This window comes from Oncorhynchus nerka, linkage group LG18, assembly GCF_034236695.1.
Source record: "Oncorhynchus nerka isolate Pitt River linkage group LG18, Oner_Uvic_2.0, whole genome shotgun sequence".
NCBI classification, from domain to species: Eukaryota; Metazoa; Chordata; class Actinopteri; order Salmoniformes; family Salmonidae; genus Oncorhynchus; species Oncorhynchus nerka.
This window is the reverse complement of record NC_088413.1, coordinates 82,930,833-82,947,600: the sequence shown is the minus strand read 5'-3', so window position 1 is coordinate 82,947,600 and position 16,768 is coordinate 82,930,833. Positions and strand designations below refer to the sequence as shown.

Here is a 16,768-nt window from a genome sequence, read left to right as displayed (position 1 = left end):
AATCCCCCTGTGGAAGCTTAACCAGTCATGAATCCCCCTGTGGAAGCTTAACCAGTCATGAATCCCCCTGTGGAAGCTTAACCAGTCATGAATCCCCTGTGGAAGCTTAACCAGCCATGAATCCCCCTGTGACAGAGGCAGTGGAAGCTTAACCAGCCATGAATCCCCCTGTGGAAGCTTAACCAGTCATGAATCCCCCTGTGGAAGCTTAACCAGCCATGAATCCCCCTGTGACAGAGGCAGTGGAAGCTTAAGCAGTCATGAATCCCCCTGTGACAGAGGCAGTGGAAGCTTAATCAGTCATGAATCCCCTTGTGGAAGCTTAAGCAGTCATGAATCCCCCTGTGGAAGCTTAATCAGCCATGAATCCCCTTGTGACAGAGGCAGTGGAAGCTTAATCAGCCATGAATCCCCCTGTGGAAGCTTAACCAGCCATGAATCCCCTGTGACAGAGGCAGTGGAAGCTTAACCAGCCATGAATCCCCCTGTGGAAGCTTAAGCAGTCATGAATCCCCTTGTGACAGAGGCAGTGGAAGCTTAATCAGTCATGAATCCCCCTGTGACAGAGGCAGTGGAAGCTTAATCAGTCATGAATCCCCCTGTGACAGAGGCAGTGGAAGCTTAATCAGTCATGAATCCCCTTGTGACAGAGGCAGTGGAAGCTTAACCAGCCATGAATCCCCCTGTGACAGAGGCAGTGGAAGCTTAACCAGCCATGAATCCCCCTGTGGAAGCTTAAGCAGTCATGAATCCCCTTGTGACAGAGGCAGTGGAAGCTTAATCAGTCATGAATCCCCTGTGACAGAGGCAGTGGAAGCTTAATCAGTCATGAATCCCCCTGTGACAGAGGCAGTGGAAGCTTAATCAGTCATGAATCCCCTTGTGACAGAGGCAGTGGAAGCTTAATCAGTCATGAATCCCCTTGTGACAGAGGCAGTGGAAGCTTAACCAGTCATGAATCCCCTTGTGACAGAGGCAGTGGAAGCTTAATCAGCTATGAATCCCCTTGTGACAGAGGCAGTGGAAGCTTAATCAGTCATGAATCCCCCTGTCACAGAGGCAGTGGAAGCTTAACCAGCCATGAATCCCCTTGTGACAGAGGCAGTGGAAGCTTAATCAGCCATGAATTCCCCTGTGGAAGCTTAATCAGTCATGAATCCCCTTGTGACAGAGGCAGTGGAAGCTTAATCAGTCATGAATCCTCCTGTGGAAGCTTAACCAGCCATGAATCCCCCTGTGACAGAGGCAGTGGAAGCTTAATCAGTCATGAATCCCCTTGTGGAAGCTTAACCAGCCATGAATCCCCCTGTGACAGAGGCAGTGGAAGCTTAATCAGTCATGAATCCCCTTGTGACAGAGGCAGTGGAAGCTTAATCAGCCATGAATCCCCTTGTGACAGAGGCAGTGGAAGCTTAATCAGTCATGAATCCCCTGTGACAGAGGCAGTGGAAGCTTAACCAGCCATGAATCCCCCTGTGGAAGCTTAAGCAGTCATGAATCCCCTTGTGACAGAGGCAGTGGAAGCTTAATCAGTCATGAATCCCCTTGTGACAGAGGCAGTGGAAGCTTAACCAGCCATGAATCCCCTGTGGAAGCTTAATCAGTCATGAATCCCCTTGTGGAAGCTTAAGCAGTCATTAATCCCCCTGTGACAGAGGCAGTGGAAGCTTAATCAGTCATGAATCCTCCTGTGGAAGCTTAATCAGCCATGAATCCCCTTGTGACAGAGGCAGTGGAAGCTTAACCAGCCATGAATCCCCCTGTGACAGAGGCAGTGGAAGCTTAATCAGTCATGAATCCCTTGTGGAAGCTTAACCAGCCATGAATCCCCCTGTGGAAGCTTAAGCAGTCATGAATCCCCCTGTGGAAGCTTAATCAGCCATGAATCCCCCTGTGGAAGCTTAATCAGTCATGAATCCCCTTGTGACAGAGGCAGTGGAAGCTTAACCAGCCATGAATCCCCTTGTGACAGAGGCAGTGGAAGCTTAATCAGTCATGAATCCCCCTGTGACAGAGGCAGTGGAAGCTTAATCAGTCATGAATCCCCTTGTGACAGAGGCAGTGGAAGCTTAATCAGTCATGAATCCCCTTGTGACAGAGGCAGTGGAAGCTAAATCAGCTATAAATCCCCGTGTGACAGAGGCAGTGGAAGCTTAAATCAGCTATGAATCCCATTGTGACAGAGGCAGTGGAAGCTTAATCAGCCATGAATCCCCCTGTGGAAGCTTAATCAGTCATGAATCCCCCTGTGGAAGCTTAATCAGTCATGAATCCCCTTGTGACAGAGGCAGTGGAAGCTTAATCAGTCATGAATCCCCTTGTGACAGAGGCAGTGGAAGCTTAATCAGTCATGAATCCCCTTGTGACAGAGGCAGTGGAAGCTTAATCAGTCATGAATCCCCTTGTGACAGAGGCAGTGGAAGCTTAATCAGCTATGAATCCCCTTGTGACAGAGACAGTGGAAGCTTAATCAGTCATGAATCCCCTTGTGGAAGCTTAAGCAGTCATTAATCCCCCTGTGACAGAGGCAGTGGAAGCTTAATCAGTCAAGAATCCTCCTGTGGAAGCTTAATCAGCCATAAATCCCCTTGTGACAGAGGCAGTGGAAGCTTAACCAGCCATGAATCCCCCTGTGACAGAGGCAGTGGAAGCTTAATCAGTCATGAATCCCCTTGTGGAAGCTTAATCAGCCATGAATCCCCCTGTGGAAGCTTAATCAGTCATGAATCCCCCTGTGGAAGCTTAATCAGCCATGAATCCCCCTGTGGAAGCTTAATCAGTCATGAATCCCCTTGTGACAGAGGCAGTGGAAGCTTAACCAGCCATGAATCCCCTTGTGACAGAGGCAGTGGAAGCTTAATCAGTCATGAATCCCCCTGTGACAGAGGCAGTGGAAGCTTAATCGGTCATGAATCCCCTTGTGACAGAGGCAGTGGAAGCTTAATCAGTCATGAATCCCCTTGTGACAGAGGCAGTGGAAGCTTAATCAGCTATGAATCCCCGTGTGACAGAGGCAGTGGAAGCTAAATCAGCTATAAATCCCATTGTGACAGAGGCAGTGGAAGCTTAATCAGCCATGAATCCCCCTGTGGAAGCTTAATCAGTCATGAATCCCCCTGTGGAAGCTTAATCAGTCATGAATCCCCTTGTGACAGAGGCAGTGGAAGCTTAATCAGTCATGAATCCCCTTGTGACAGAGGCAGTGGAAGCTTAATCAGTCATGAATCCCCTTGTGACAGAGGCAGTGGAAGCTTAATCAGTCATGAATCCCCTTGTGACAGAGGCAGTGGAAGCTTAATCAGCTATGAATCCCCTTGTGACAGAGACAGTGGAAGCTTAATCAGTCATGAATCCCCCTGTGACAGAGGCAGTGGAAGCTTAATCAGTCATGAATCCCCTTGTGACAGAGGCAGTGGAAGCTTAACCAGCCATGAATCCCCTTGTGACAGAGACAGTGGAAGCTTAATCAGTCATGAATCCCCTTGTGACAGAGTCTGGAAGCTTAATCAGTCATGAATCCCCTTGTGACAGAGGCAGTGGAAGCTTATTCAGCCATGAATCCCCTTGTGGAAGCTTAACCAGTCATGAATCCCCTTGTGACAGAGGCAGTGGAAGCTTATTCAGCCATGAATCCCCTTGTGGAAGCTTAACCAGTCATGAATACCCCTGTGACAGAGGCAGTGGAAGCTTGTGATGTGCAACAGAGAAAAATCTCTAGCCTGTCTATCTGGGTAAAAGGGTTGGCGTGTTATGTTCGACCAGATCCGTTTTCCACCACAAAACACCAGAAAAATGAACAATAAATGAATAGAATCAGCTCACCTGCTTGTAGACGATAATTTGACTATTAGATGGTCAATGTTTCTTTTAGAAAAAAAACTGTTTAAAAATGAATATTTTCACCATATTAAAACGAGGGTTCAGTTCACAGAACAGGGTCGACCATCAAACGAGGCACAGGTTTTAAAAATACATTTAGCACCATAAATAGGCTGTCTAACTAATAAGCACCATAAATAGGCTGTCTAACTAATAAGAATTTGTTCTTTGATTGATTGAATTTATTTGACACTTTGTCAAAACCATACGTAAGGGCCCTCCAGTCGCTGACGCCTCCACATACACTTTGTCAAAACCAGGGAATGGGGAAGATGGAAGGAGGAATCGTCAAGATGCGTAGGTGCTGGAAGTTTAAGAATAAACCTGATAAATTTCTTCTGAGATACCTGCAGTTGATTTTGTATTATCTTGGGGCCACTATTGTACCAGGACGAGCATGCATAGTTCAAGTGGCAAGGTACAAAGAGCCCCCTGACAATGTCCCCATCGCATTCTTATCCAGATATTTGGAGGTTCTAGCCAGAAAGGTCATTTTATGGTTCACTTTGGAGATCACGTTTCGTGCCATGCTCTCCCCTGTCTGATGGTTATCTAGCACACATCCAAGATACTTAACAGAGTCTTTTGCTGTGACTACTTTGTCACCTACGACCACCTTAAAACCTGGGGATTTCCTCAGTTTCACTTTGAACCCGAACAGGACTCTGTTTTTTCTCTGGGTTTGGTGTGTGTGTCAGGAATGTTGTCAAGGCCAGTTGCTATGGAACAGTCAAGTTCTCTCGCACAGTTGATTCAGACACCTTTTCAAATGAAAAACCATCTACTTGAATCACCTGCTGTTGAGTGAAACTGCTAGACACGACTCTCCCCCCAATAGCAACCTGATTGACATGGTAACTTGCTAACTAATGTATTAGCTATAGTTGTAAAGCTATTCAGACGGTCTGTAACCATGGTCTTGTCTGATGTAACCTTTCCTCCAATGTCCAAGCTGAGACTGAGAGCTTTGGTCTTTAATCTGTCACTGTTACCTAACCGCATCAGACACTTATACAATTTACTCAGATTGTTCCTTTTTTCAACTGTTTTGTCATTGAAATCATCTTTCTTGGCCTTCTGTATCATCCTGTTGACCTCATTTCTTAACTTCTTATAGTCTATAAATATATCATCTGCCCTGGATTTCCTAAACTCCAGAAAGCGTTCATTTCTACGCTTAATTGCCTTTAAAATGATATAATTTATCCGTAGTTCAGTTCTTTGCTTAATTCTAACCTGTATTACTGGAGCCTGCTTATCTACAGCATGTAAAAAAAAGAATGATTTAAAATGGCCATAGTTCCCAGTCCCCAGGCCCCAGTCCCCAGTCCCCAGTTCCCAGTCCCCCCCAGTCCCCAGTCCCCAGTTCCCAGTCCCCAGGCCCCAGTCCCCAGGCCCCAGTCCCCAGTCCCCAGTTCCCAGTTCCCAGTCCCCAGGCCCCAGGCCCCAGTCCCCAGGCCCCAGGCCCCAGGCCCCAGTCCCCAGTTCCCAGTCCCCAGTTCCCAGGCCCCAGTTCCCAGTCCCCAGGCCCCAGTCCCCAGTTCCCAGTCCCCAGTTCCCAGGCCCCAGTCCCCAGTTCCCAGTCCCCAGTTCCCAGTCCCCAGTCCCCAGGCCCCAGGCCCCAGTCCCCAGGCCCCAGTCCCCAGGCCCCAGTCCCCAGGCCCCAGTCCCCAGTCCCCAGGCCCCAGTTCCCAGGCCCCAGTCCCCAGGCCCCAGTCCCCAGTCCCCAGGCCCCAGTTCCCAGGCCCCAGTTCCCAGTCCCCAGGCCCCAGTCCCCAGTCCCCAGGCCCCAGTCCCCAGGCCCCAGGCCCCAGTCCCCAGTCCCCAGGCCCCAGGCCCCAGGCCCCAGTTCCCAGGCCCCAGTTCCCAGTCCCCAGGCCCCAGTCCCCAGTCCCCAGGCCCCAGTCCCCAGGCCCCAGTCCCCAGGCCCCAGGCCCCAGGCCCCAGGCCCCAGTTCCCAGTCCCCAGGCCCCAGTTCCCAGGCCCCAGTTCCCAGGCCCCAGTTCCCAGGCCCCAGTCCCCAGTCCCCAGGCCCCAGTTCCCAGTCCCCAGGCCCCAGTCCCCAGGCCCCAGTTCCCAGGCCCCAGTCCCCAGGCCCCAGTCCCCAGGCCCCAGTCCCCAGGCCCCAGTCCCCAGGCCCCAGGCCCCAGGCCCCAGTTCCCAGTCCCCAGGCCCCAGTCCCCAGTCCCCAGGCCCCAGTCCCCAGGCCCCAGGCCCCAGTCCCCAGGCCCCAGTCCCCAGGCCCCAGTCCCCAGGCCCCAGTCCCCAGTCCCCAGTCCCCAGTCCCCAGGCCCCAGTCCCCAGTCCCCAGGCCCCAGTTCCCAGGCCCCAGTTCCCAGTCCCCAGGCCCCAGTCCCAGTCCCCAGGCCCCAGTCCCCAGTTCCCAGGCCCCAGTTCCCAGTCCCCAGGCCCCAGGCCCCAGTCCCCAGGCCCCAGGCCCCCCCAGGCCCCAGTTCCCAGTCCCCAGGCCCCAGTCCCCAGTCCCCAGGCCCCAGGCCCCAGTCCCCAGGCCCCAGGCCCCAGTCCCCAGGCCCCAGTCCCCAGGCCCCAGTCCCCAGGCCCCAGTCCCCAGTCCCCAGGCCCCAGTCCCCAGTTCCCAGTCCCCAGGCCCCAGTTCCCAGGCCCCAGTTCCCAGGCCCCAGTTCCCAGTCCCCAGGCCCCAGTCCCCAGTCCCCAGGCCCCAGTCCCAGGCAGGCCCCAGTCCCCAGGCCCCAGTTCCCAGTCCCCAGGCCCCAGTCCCCAGGCCCCAGCCCCAGTCCCCAGGCCCCAGTCCCCAGGCCCCAGGCCCCAGTCCCCAGGCCCCAGGCCCCAGTTCCCAGTCCCCAGGCCCCAGTCCCCAGTCCCCAGGCCCCAGTCCCCAGGCCCCCCCAGGCCCCAGTCCCCAGGCCCCAGTCCCCAGTCCCCAGGCCCCAGTCCCCAGGCCCCAGGCCCCAGTTCCCAGGCCCCAGGCCCCAGTCCCCCAGGCCCCAGTCCCCAGTCCCCAGGCCCCAGTTCCCAGTCCCCAGTCCCCAGGCCCCAGTCCCCAGGCCCCAGGCCCCCCAGTCCCCAGGCCCCAGTCCCCAGGGCCCCAGTCCCCAGGCCCCAGTCCCCCCCAGGCCCCAGTCCCCAGCCCCAGTCCCCAGGCCCCAGTCCCAGTCCCCAGGCCCCAGTCCCCAGGCCCCAGGCCCCAGTCCCCCCCAGGCCCCAGTTCCCCAGTCCCCAGTCCCCAGCCCCAGTCCCCAGGCCCCAGTCCCCAGTTCCCAGTCCCCAGGCCCCAGTCCCCAGGCCCCAGGCAGTCTCACCTCATTGCATTTCAATACAGCAGACCAGTCCAATTTGCTCAAATTATTAACAAAAATATCTGCACTATAATTCTTCATAGCCCTAATTTTTATGAAGTTATAACAATTAAAAACTGTTTTCAGAACCTTCCTACTACAGAAAATGAGCCCATAGGTTACAATTCCACTGTTTGACAGCCTTAATCTGACACCAACACAAAGGTCAATGTTGGTATGGGTAGATGGACAGACCCTGGTGGGCTCATTAATCAGCTGGTATAAAGCAAACCGATTACAAAAATTCTTAAGAGCTTTAAAAGTAGCCCTTTTTAGAGCACATCTGTATTCGAATCACCAGTAACAATAACCTCTGATTGACCAAAGTCTGTACAGTTGGAACAAGTCTCCAACAATTCATAAAATGTCTCCTGGTCTGGTCGTCTATAACAGGTACCAACTATAATAGGTTTATATTTTGGTAATAAAATGTCTCCTGGTCTGGTCGTCTATAACAGGTACCAACTATAATAGGTTTATATTTTGGTAATAAAATGTGCAACCACTCAATCTCATCATGGTTTAAATCTATAGTTGAACCCAGTATCTGATCTTACATAAATACAAACAACCCCATCTTTGCCATTGCGGTCTCTTCTAATTACTACATTTTTTAACTTCCATCTCAGCGTTTTTTATCGACCAATCCAACCATGTTCCAGTAAAGCTTTACAGTTACTAGAGAGCAAAGCTTTACAGTTACTAGAGAGCAAAGCTTTACAGTTACTAGAGAGCAAAGCTTTACAGTTACTAGAGAGCAAAGCTTTACAGTTACTAGAGAGCAAAGATTTACAGTTACTAGAGAGCAAAGCTTTACAGTTACTAGAGAGCAAAGCAACAGTTACTAGAGAGCAAAGCTTTACAGTTACTAGAGAGCAAAGCTTTACAGTTACTAGAGAGCAAAGCTTTACAGTTACTAGAGAGCAAAGCTTTACAGTTACTAGAGAGCAAAGCTTTACAGTTACTAGAGAGCAAAGCTTTACAGTTACTAGAGAGCAAAGCTTTACAGTTACTAGAGAGCAAAGCTTTACAGTTACTAGAGAGCAAAGCTTTACAGTTACTAGAGAGCAAAGCTTTACAGTTACTAGAGAGCAAAGCTTTACAGTTACTAGAGAGCAAAGCTTTACAGTTACTAGAGAGTAAAGCTTTACAGTTACTAGAGAGCAAAGCTTTACAGTTACTAGAGAGTAAAGCTTTACAGTTACTAGAGAGCAAAGCTTTACAGTTACTAGAGAGTAAAGCTTTACAGTTACTAGAGAGCAAAGCTTTACAGTTACTAGAGAGCAGGTCAATTTCCTCAATCTGAGGAAGAAGACTTCTAACGTTGAGAAGAAAGATGTGTCGTCCTTTTGTGGAAAACAGCTTTTCTAGAGTCAAGTTCTCCTCCTCTGTTGGAACTGTGAAATTGTTCACTTGATGATGAGTGTTGACTCCCTGCAGTCCAATCGCAGCAATGACGCTCCTTTCAGGAAGCGCGCTGGCATCTGAAAGAGATGTTCGTTGCTCCTTCTCTTCTGACCCTCTCTATTATAGCGAATGGATTTATCGCTGGAAAACGGGCCTGGGACACTGATGGACTCCAGACATCTCCAGACAGCAACAGGCATAATCATTAGGTTTCCACTTTTCTATTTGGCTTTTTTTTCTCCCTGACCATAATCACCCTTTTTATTCTGAAAAAATAAAATAAAAAAGTACAACAGACTGAATGATCTGATTTGATTAGGTTACCTCTCCTCTCGTCCTCTTTCTCTCTCTCTGTTTCATAATGGCCTCCTCTGTTTCCTGTCTCTATGTTCTCCAGTAGCTCGGTGACCTGAGTGACATCACTCCTGATCTTATTGCTGAAGACATGATACCCGGTTTCCACATTTTTCAACAAGCCACTGGAGGGCCTTCTGTTCACTCTCAATGTGTTGTTAAATGGTTGCGTCTCCCAGACCAATCCCCATAGGTGAACAGCACCAGACTGTGAATCCAGTCTGTCTCACCCGAGAAACTTCAGGGGACTGCTCTTCTGAATTCCTCAGTGAATGATCCACCCATATGACCAGGAGAGTGTGGCGTCGGCAGCACAATCCTCAGCTCTGAGAGTTGGAGGAAGTCTTCTGGCAGGATGTTTCCATTTTCTAATTGTTTCATTCTGAGTACCGTTGTAAAGCTGTCATTAGCGCTGACAACTAATCCATGTCAGTAATACCCCAGGTACCTTTAGTCCACTCAACTTCCATGTCAGTAATACCCCAGGTACCTTTAGTCCACTCAACTAATCCATGTCAGTAATACCCCAGGTACCTTTAGTCCACTCAACTTCCATGTCAGTAATACCCCAGGTACCTTTAGTCCACTCAACTTCCATGTCAGTAATACCCCAGGTACCTTTAGTCCACTCAACTTCCATGTCAGTAATACCCCAGGTACCTTTAGTCCACTCAACTTCCATGTCAGTAATACCCCAGGTACCTTTAGTCCACTCAACTTCCATGTCAGTAATACCCCAGGTACCTTTAGTCCACTCAACTTCCATGTCAGTAATACCCCAGGTACACTCACCTCACCTTCCATGTCAGTAATCCCCCAGGTACACTCACCTCACCTTCCATGTCAGTAATACCCCAGGCACCTTAGTCCACTCACCTCACCTTCCATGGCTGCAGCTCAAAACACATAGACTCAATTTATCTTTCCTCCATTCCTTTACATCCTCTCTCCTCGCCGCCTCCTAAAAACACACTGGAGAAGGTCAGAGGGGAGGGACCTTGGACCTTCTCTTCCGACTGGATTGGGTAGGAGGCGAGGAGATAGGACATGAGGATTGTCAGAAAGACTATTAGATTGAGGGACTGTTATGTTGTGGTTTTTCAACTACTGTTACTGCAGTTCCTCATGCGGCCACAGTGGGAAAAGACTATTAGATTGAGGGACTGTTATGTTGTGGTTTTTCAACTACTGTTACTGCAGTTCCTCATGCGGCCACAGTGGGAAAACGGATGACCGTGTTGCTGTAAAGAAGCCTGTAAGAATAAATTACATTTAGGTTGATGTTCACAGGCCAACAGTAGACTCCGTAGATTTGATTTGTCAAATAATAATCTGAGAAGTTGACCAGAATGTGCGGTTACATTCCTGCTGTCTCAGTATCAGTCTGTCCTCTCTTCAGTCTGTCCTCTCATCAGTCTGTCCTCTCATCAGTCTGTCCTCTCATCAGTCTGTCCTCTCTTCAGTCTGTCCTCTCTTCAGTCTGTCCTCTCATCAGTCTGTCCTCTCTTCAGTCTGTCCTCTCTTCAGTCTGTCCTCTCATCAGTCTGTCCTCTCTTCAGTCTGTCCTCTCTTCAGTCTGTCCTCTCTTCAGTCTGTCCAACGTCAACGTGTAAGCTCCAATGACACAGGACTGCTCATCTCAACCAAGACAGTAGAGCAGACACAATGGTTCTCAGTAAAAATATATATATTATATATATATATATATATTCAAAGTATTTTAACAGCAGAGTGCAGTAAACCATGTAGATTTTCCTGTGTTTTATATAGAGGTGAAAAATTCTGCGGTTTCCCAGAAATCCTGATTTGGCGGATTCTGGATGTCCTGCTTGTTCCTCCCCAATTCCAGGAATCTTCCATTCAGGATTTGGTAAATGTTAACGGAATTTCTCCACCTTACCTACGCCTGACCCGTTCTCCTGTAAAACACCAGTTACTGTGTGGTTATCTCCAGCTAAGACTAAGCTGAGCCAGTCTGAGGGGTTATTATCTCCAGCTAACACTAAACTGAGCCAGTCTGAGGGGTTATTATCTCCAGCTAACACTAAACTGAGCCAGTCTGAAGGGTTATTATCTCCAGCTAACTGAGCCAGTCTGAAGGGTTATTATCTCCAGCTAACACTAAACTGAGCCAGTCTGAGGGGTTATTATCTCCAGCTAACACTAAACTGAGCCAGTCTGAGGGGTTATTATCTCCAGCTAACTGAGCCAGTCTGAGGGGTTATTATCTCCAGCTAACACTAACCTGAGCCAGTCTGAGGGGTTATTATCTCCAGCTAACTGCGCCAGTCTGAAGGGTTATTATCTCCAGCTAACACTAAACTGAGCCAGTCTGAGGGGTTATTATCTCCAGCTAACACTAAACTGAGTCAGTCTGAGGGTTATTATCTCCAGCTAACACTAAACTGAGCCAGTCAGGGATTATCATCTCCAGCTAACACTAAACTGAGCCAGTCTGAGGGGTTATCATCTCCAGCTAACACTAAACTGAGCCAGTCTGAGGGGTTATTATCTCCAGCTAACACTAAACTGAGCCAGTCTGAAGGGTTATTATCTCCAGCTAACACTAAACTGAGCCAGTCAGGGATTATCATCTCCAGCTAAGACTAAACTGAGCCAGTCTGAGGGGTTATCTCCAGCTAACACCAAGCTGAGCCAGTCTGAGGGGTTATCTCCAGCTAACACGAAGCCGAACCAGTCTGAAGGGTTATTATCTCCAGCTAACACTAAACTGAGCCAGTCTGAAGGGTTATTATCTCCAGCTAACACTAAACTGAGCCAGTCTGAAGGGTTATTATCTCCAGCTAACACTAAACTGAGCCAGTCTGAGGGGTTATTATCTCCAGCTAACACTAAACTGAGCCAGTCTGAAGGGTTATTATCTCCAGCTAACTGAGCCAGTCTGAAGGGTTATTATCTCCAGCTAACACTAACCTGAGCCAGTCTGGGGGTTATTATCTCCAGCTAACACTAACCTGAGCCAGTCTGAGGGGTTATTATCGCCAGCTAACACCAAGCTGAGCCGGTCTGAGGGGTTATCTCCAGCTAACACGAAGCCGAACCAGTCTGAAGGGTTATTATCTCCAGCTAACACTAAACTGAGCCAGTCTGAAGGGTTATTATCTCCAGCTAACACTAACCTGAGCCATTCTGAGGGGTTATCTCCAGCTAACACTAAACTGAGCCAGTCTGAAGGGTTATTATCTCCAGCTAACACTAACCTGAGCCATTCTGAGGGGTTATCTCCAGCTAACACTAAACTGAGCCAGTCTGAAGGGTTATTATCTCCAGCTAACACTAAACTGAGCCAGTCTGAGGGGTTATTATCTCCAGCTAACACTAAACTGAGCCAGTCTGAGGGGTTATTATCTCCAGTCTCAGTCTGCTCTGCAACAGGGTGTGTGACGTTCACCAAATTCCTAAATTGCACCTTATTCCCTATAGAGCCCTGGGCAAAAATAGTGCATAATATAGGGAACAGGGTGCCGTAGGGCCCTGGGCAAAAGTAGTGCACTTACATAGGGAAAAGGGTGCCATTTGGGATTCCAGCTATGACTCCTGACTTGGAGGACAGACAAGGTAGAATTTGGGAGGAGAATTTGAGAAGAGAAATGATTAGCTAACAGTTACTGTAGAGCAGCACCACACTCTACTGACCACACGTTCAGTTACTGTAGAGCAGCACCACGCTCTACTGACCACACGTTCAGTTACTGTAGAGCAGCACCACGCTCTACTGACCACACGTTCAGTTACTGTAGAGCAGCACCACGCTCTACTGACCACACGTTCAGTTACTGTAGAGCAGCACCACACTCTACTGACCACACGTTCAGTTACTGTAGAGCAGCACCACGCTCTACTGACCACACGTTCAGTTACTGTAGAGCAGCACCACACTCTACTGACCACACGTTCAGTTACTGTAGAGCAGCACCACGCTCTACTGACCACAATTTCAGTTACTGTAGAGCAGCACCACGCTCTACTGACCACACGTTCAGTTACTGTAGAGCAGCACCACGCTCTACTGACCACACGTTCAGTTACTGTAGAGCAGCACCACGCTCTACTGACCACACGTTCAGTTACTGTAGAGCAGCACCACACTACTGACCACACGTTCAGTTACTGTAGAGCAGCACCACGCTCTACTGACCACACGTTCAGTTACTGTAGAGCAGCACCACACTCCACTGACCACACGTTCAGTTACTGTAGAGCAGCACCACGCTCTACTGACCACACGTTCAGTTACTGTAGAGCAGCACCACACTCTACTGACCACACGTTCAGTTACTGTAGAGCAGCACCACGCTCTACTGACCACACGTTCAGTTACTGTAGAGCAGCACCACACTCTATTGACCACAATTTCAGTTACTGTAGAGCAGCACCACGCTCTACTGACCACACGTTCAGTTACTGTAGAGCAGCACCACACTCTACTGACCACACGTTCAGTTACTGTAGAGCAGCACCACGCTCTACTGACCACACGTTCAGTTACTGTAGAGCAGCACCACGCTCTACTGACCACACGTTCAGTTACTGTAGAGCAGCACCACGCTCTACTGACCACACGTTCAGTTACTGTAGAGCAGCACCACGCTCTACTGACCACACGTTCAGTTACTGTAGAGCAGCACCACGCTCTACTGACCACACGTTCAGTTACTGTAGAGCAGCACCACGCTCTACTGACCACACGTTCAGTTACTGTAGAGCAGCACCACACTCTACTGACCACACGTTCAGTTACTGTAGAGCAGCACCACACTCTACTGACCACACGTTCAGTTACTGTAGAGCAGCACCACACTCTACTGACCACACGTTCAGTTACTGTAGAGCAGCACCACGCTCTACTGACCACACGTTCAGTTACTGTAGAGCAGCACCACGCTCTACTGACCACACGTTCAGTTACTGTAGAGCAGCACCACGCTCTACTGACCACACGTTCAGTTACTGTAGAGCAGCACCACGCTCTACTGACCACACGTTCAGTTACTGTAGAGCAGCACCACACTCTACTGACCACACGTTCAGTTACTGTAGAGCAGCACCACGCTCTACTGACCACACGTTCAGTTACTGTAGAGCAGCACCACGCTCTACTGACCACACGTTCAGTTACTGTAGAGCAGCACCACGCTCTACTGACCACACGTTCAGTTACTGTAGAGCAGCACCACGCTCTACTGACCACACGTTCAGATACTGTAGAGCAGCACCACGCTCTACTGACCACACGTTCAGTTACTGTAGAGCAGCACCACGCTCTACTGACCACACGTTCAGTTACTGTAGAGCAGCACCACGCTCTACTGACCACACGTTCAGTTACTGTAGAGCAGCACCACGCTCTACTGACCACACGTTCAGTTACTGTAGAGCAGCACCACGCTCTACTGACCACACGTTCAGATACTGTAGAGCAGCACCACGCTCTACTGACCACACGTTCAGTTACTGTAGAGCAGCACCACGCTCTACTGACCACACGCTCAAAACTCCTGGTTGTTTTCTCCAGCACGGCCGGTGACGACATCTAGTTCATCCCAAACGGCACCCTATTCCCTATATAGTGCACTATTTTTGAGCAGGACCTATAGGGAATAGTGTGCCGTTGGGCACACAGCCATCCTGCAGAGGCATTCTAGTCCTGGCAGCCTGGACTGGGGAGAGTTAGCAGAATAAACACAGTGATTCATTTAGCATGTTCCAAATTATTTGTGTTCTCTATTGCTGTTTTTCAAACTATAACACCAGTTTTACACTAGTGTATACAGCCTTGTTATACTAGGGAACTTGTGTCTCCATAGCTAGTGTTGAGAGTGAGGACTTGTGTGAAGAGCAGAATCAACAACCTCTGCATATTCAAAACAGCTGCTTTGTGAGGTGTTAAAGTTCCCAGTTAGCTGTTGTTATGTAAATGCTCGCAGAAAAGTACCATATGCCTGGCTTTAGCCCCAAGTGAGAGCAGGTTCACAGGAGCCATGGCCCTGTAAGACACAGGTGTCAGCCCGCCTAGATGGAAACAGAAAAGTACCATATGCCTGGCTTTAGCCCCAAGTGAGAGCAGGTTCGCAGGAGCCATGGCCCTGTAAGACACAGGTGTCAGCCCGCCTAGATGGAAACAGAAAAGTCTGAGCCTTGTGGGTAAAACACTGGGGCAAATCCTGGACGGAAATGCAATATTTCTGGAATTATTGAGTATTGATGCTGGGACGGGTCATTGAGTTGTGAATGGGAAAGATGTAGGAGCAGCTCTAGAGTTCTTCAACCTATAGCCTGATATTTCTAGGAATAATAAGTATAATTTGTTGTCTTACTGTGTTGTTGTCTAGTACTGTTGCTAGCTAGGACCATCTACTTTAAGAGCTGTCTGTTTTCCCAGTGTCCTTCTCGGTGTGTAAACTGCTGACTGCTCATAATTTGTAGCTGATTGTTGACGCATCAACCAGGATTAAGCCATTTAGTACAGGGAGGTGTGCTCGTCACCTCTGCTTGGCAATTAGGGTTTGCACTCCAGTCTCCCCTGTTTTCTCAGTGGCAGCTGTGTCAACGACGATCACGTAAGCGGCAGTCACGCTGCCTAAACAAAGACGGTTTTGCAGAGTTGGCTTTATTCTCTCCCTTGAGTATCTTACCTTGTTACATATCATCTTATTTTGCTCTTTTGTAGTTTTGTCAACTATCCTGAACAAAAATATAAATGCAACAATTTACAGTTCACATAAGGAAATAAGTCAATTTAAATAAATTAATGAGGCGCTAATCTATGGATTCCACATGACTGGGAATACAGATATGCATCGGTTGTCATGGATACCGTAGAAAAAAGGGAAAGGGTGTGGATCAGAAAACCTGTCAGTATCTGGTGTGACCATTTACCTTCACATAGAGTTGATCAGGCTGTTGATTGTGGCCTGTGGAATGTTGTCCCCACTCCTCTTCAATGGCTGTGTGAAGTTGCTGGATATTGGCGGGAACTGGAGCACGCTGTTGTACACGTCGATCCAGAGCATCCCGAACATGCTCAATGGCTGTGTGAAGACGCTGGATATTTCAACGGGGGCTGATACACGCTGTCGTACACGTCGATCCAGAGCATCCCAAACATGTTCAATGGGTGACATGACTGGTGAGTATGCAGGCCATGGATGTACTGGGACATTTTCAGCTTCCAGGAATTGTGTAAAGATTCTTGCGACATGGGGCCGTGCGTTATCATGCTGAAACATGAGGTAATGGCAGCGGATGAATGGCACGACAACGGGCCTCAGGATCTCAGTGCGTTCAAATCGCCATCAATAAAATGCAACTGTGTTTGTTGTCTGTAGTTTATGCCTGCCCATACCATAACCCCACCACCACCCTGTTCACAATGTTGACATCAGCAAACCCCTCGCCCACACTACAGCATACACGTGGTCTGCGGTTGGGAGGCCGGTTGGACGTACTGATAAATTCTCTAAAAAGACATTGGAGTCACGTGGGTTTGCCGGAAAATCTTGCAGAACTTTAGAGAGCTCCTAATACCTGCATGTAAATATTGAAATTCAACGGCATTCATTTAAATTAGTGTCTTTAATATATTGACTTGTAGTACAGTTTAATATAAAGATAATTTACATTTGTGAGAGCAGAATTACAAGATTGTGTTACAATACGGTTTATGCGTCAAATAAGGGTTGAGTACTTCAAACAATGTCTGTGAGTTGAGTTGGGTCTCTGGGGGCATGAGCTGACAATTGATTCATGACTTGGTGATAAAAATGTACATATGATGATGATGATGATGA

At 49.1% G+C, this 16,768-nt stretch overlaps 1 protein-coding gene across 1 annotated transcript in view; it reads left to right on the top strand.

The window, feature by feature from the left end:
* The first annotated feature begins 5,169 nt into the window (after positions 1-5,169).
* LOC135561656 (uncharacterized) overlaps positions 5,170-16,768 on the top strand; it is a 36,085-nt gene continuing 24,486 nt past the window's right edge. The window contains exons 1-2 of the mRNA XM_065003388.1: positions 5,170-6,764; positions 6,975-7,150. Of these exons, the coding sequence (XP_064859460.1) occupies positions 5,170-6,764; positions 6,975-7,150 (1,771 nt within the window). The remainder of the gene's footprint in view (positions 6,765-6,974; positions 7,151-16,768) is intronic.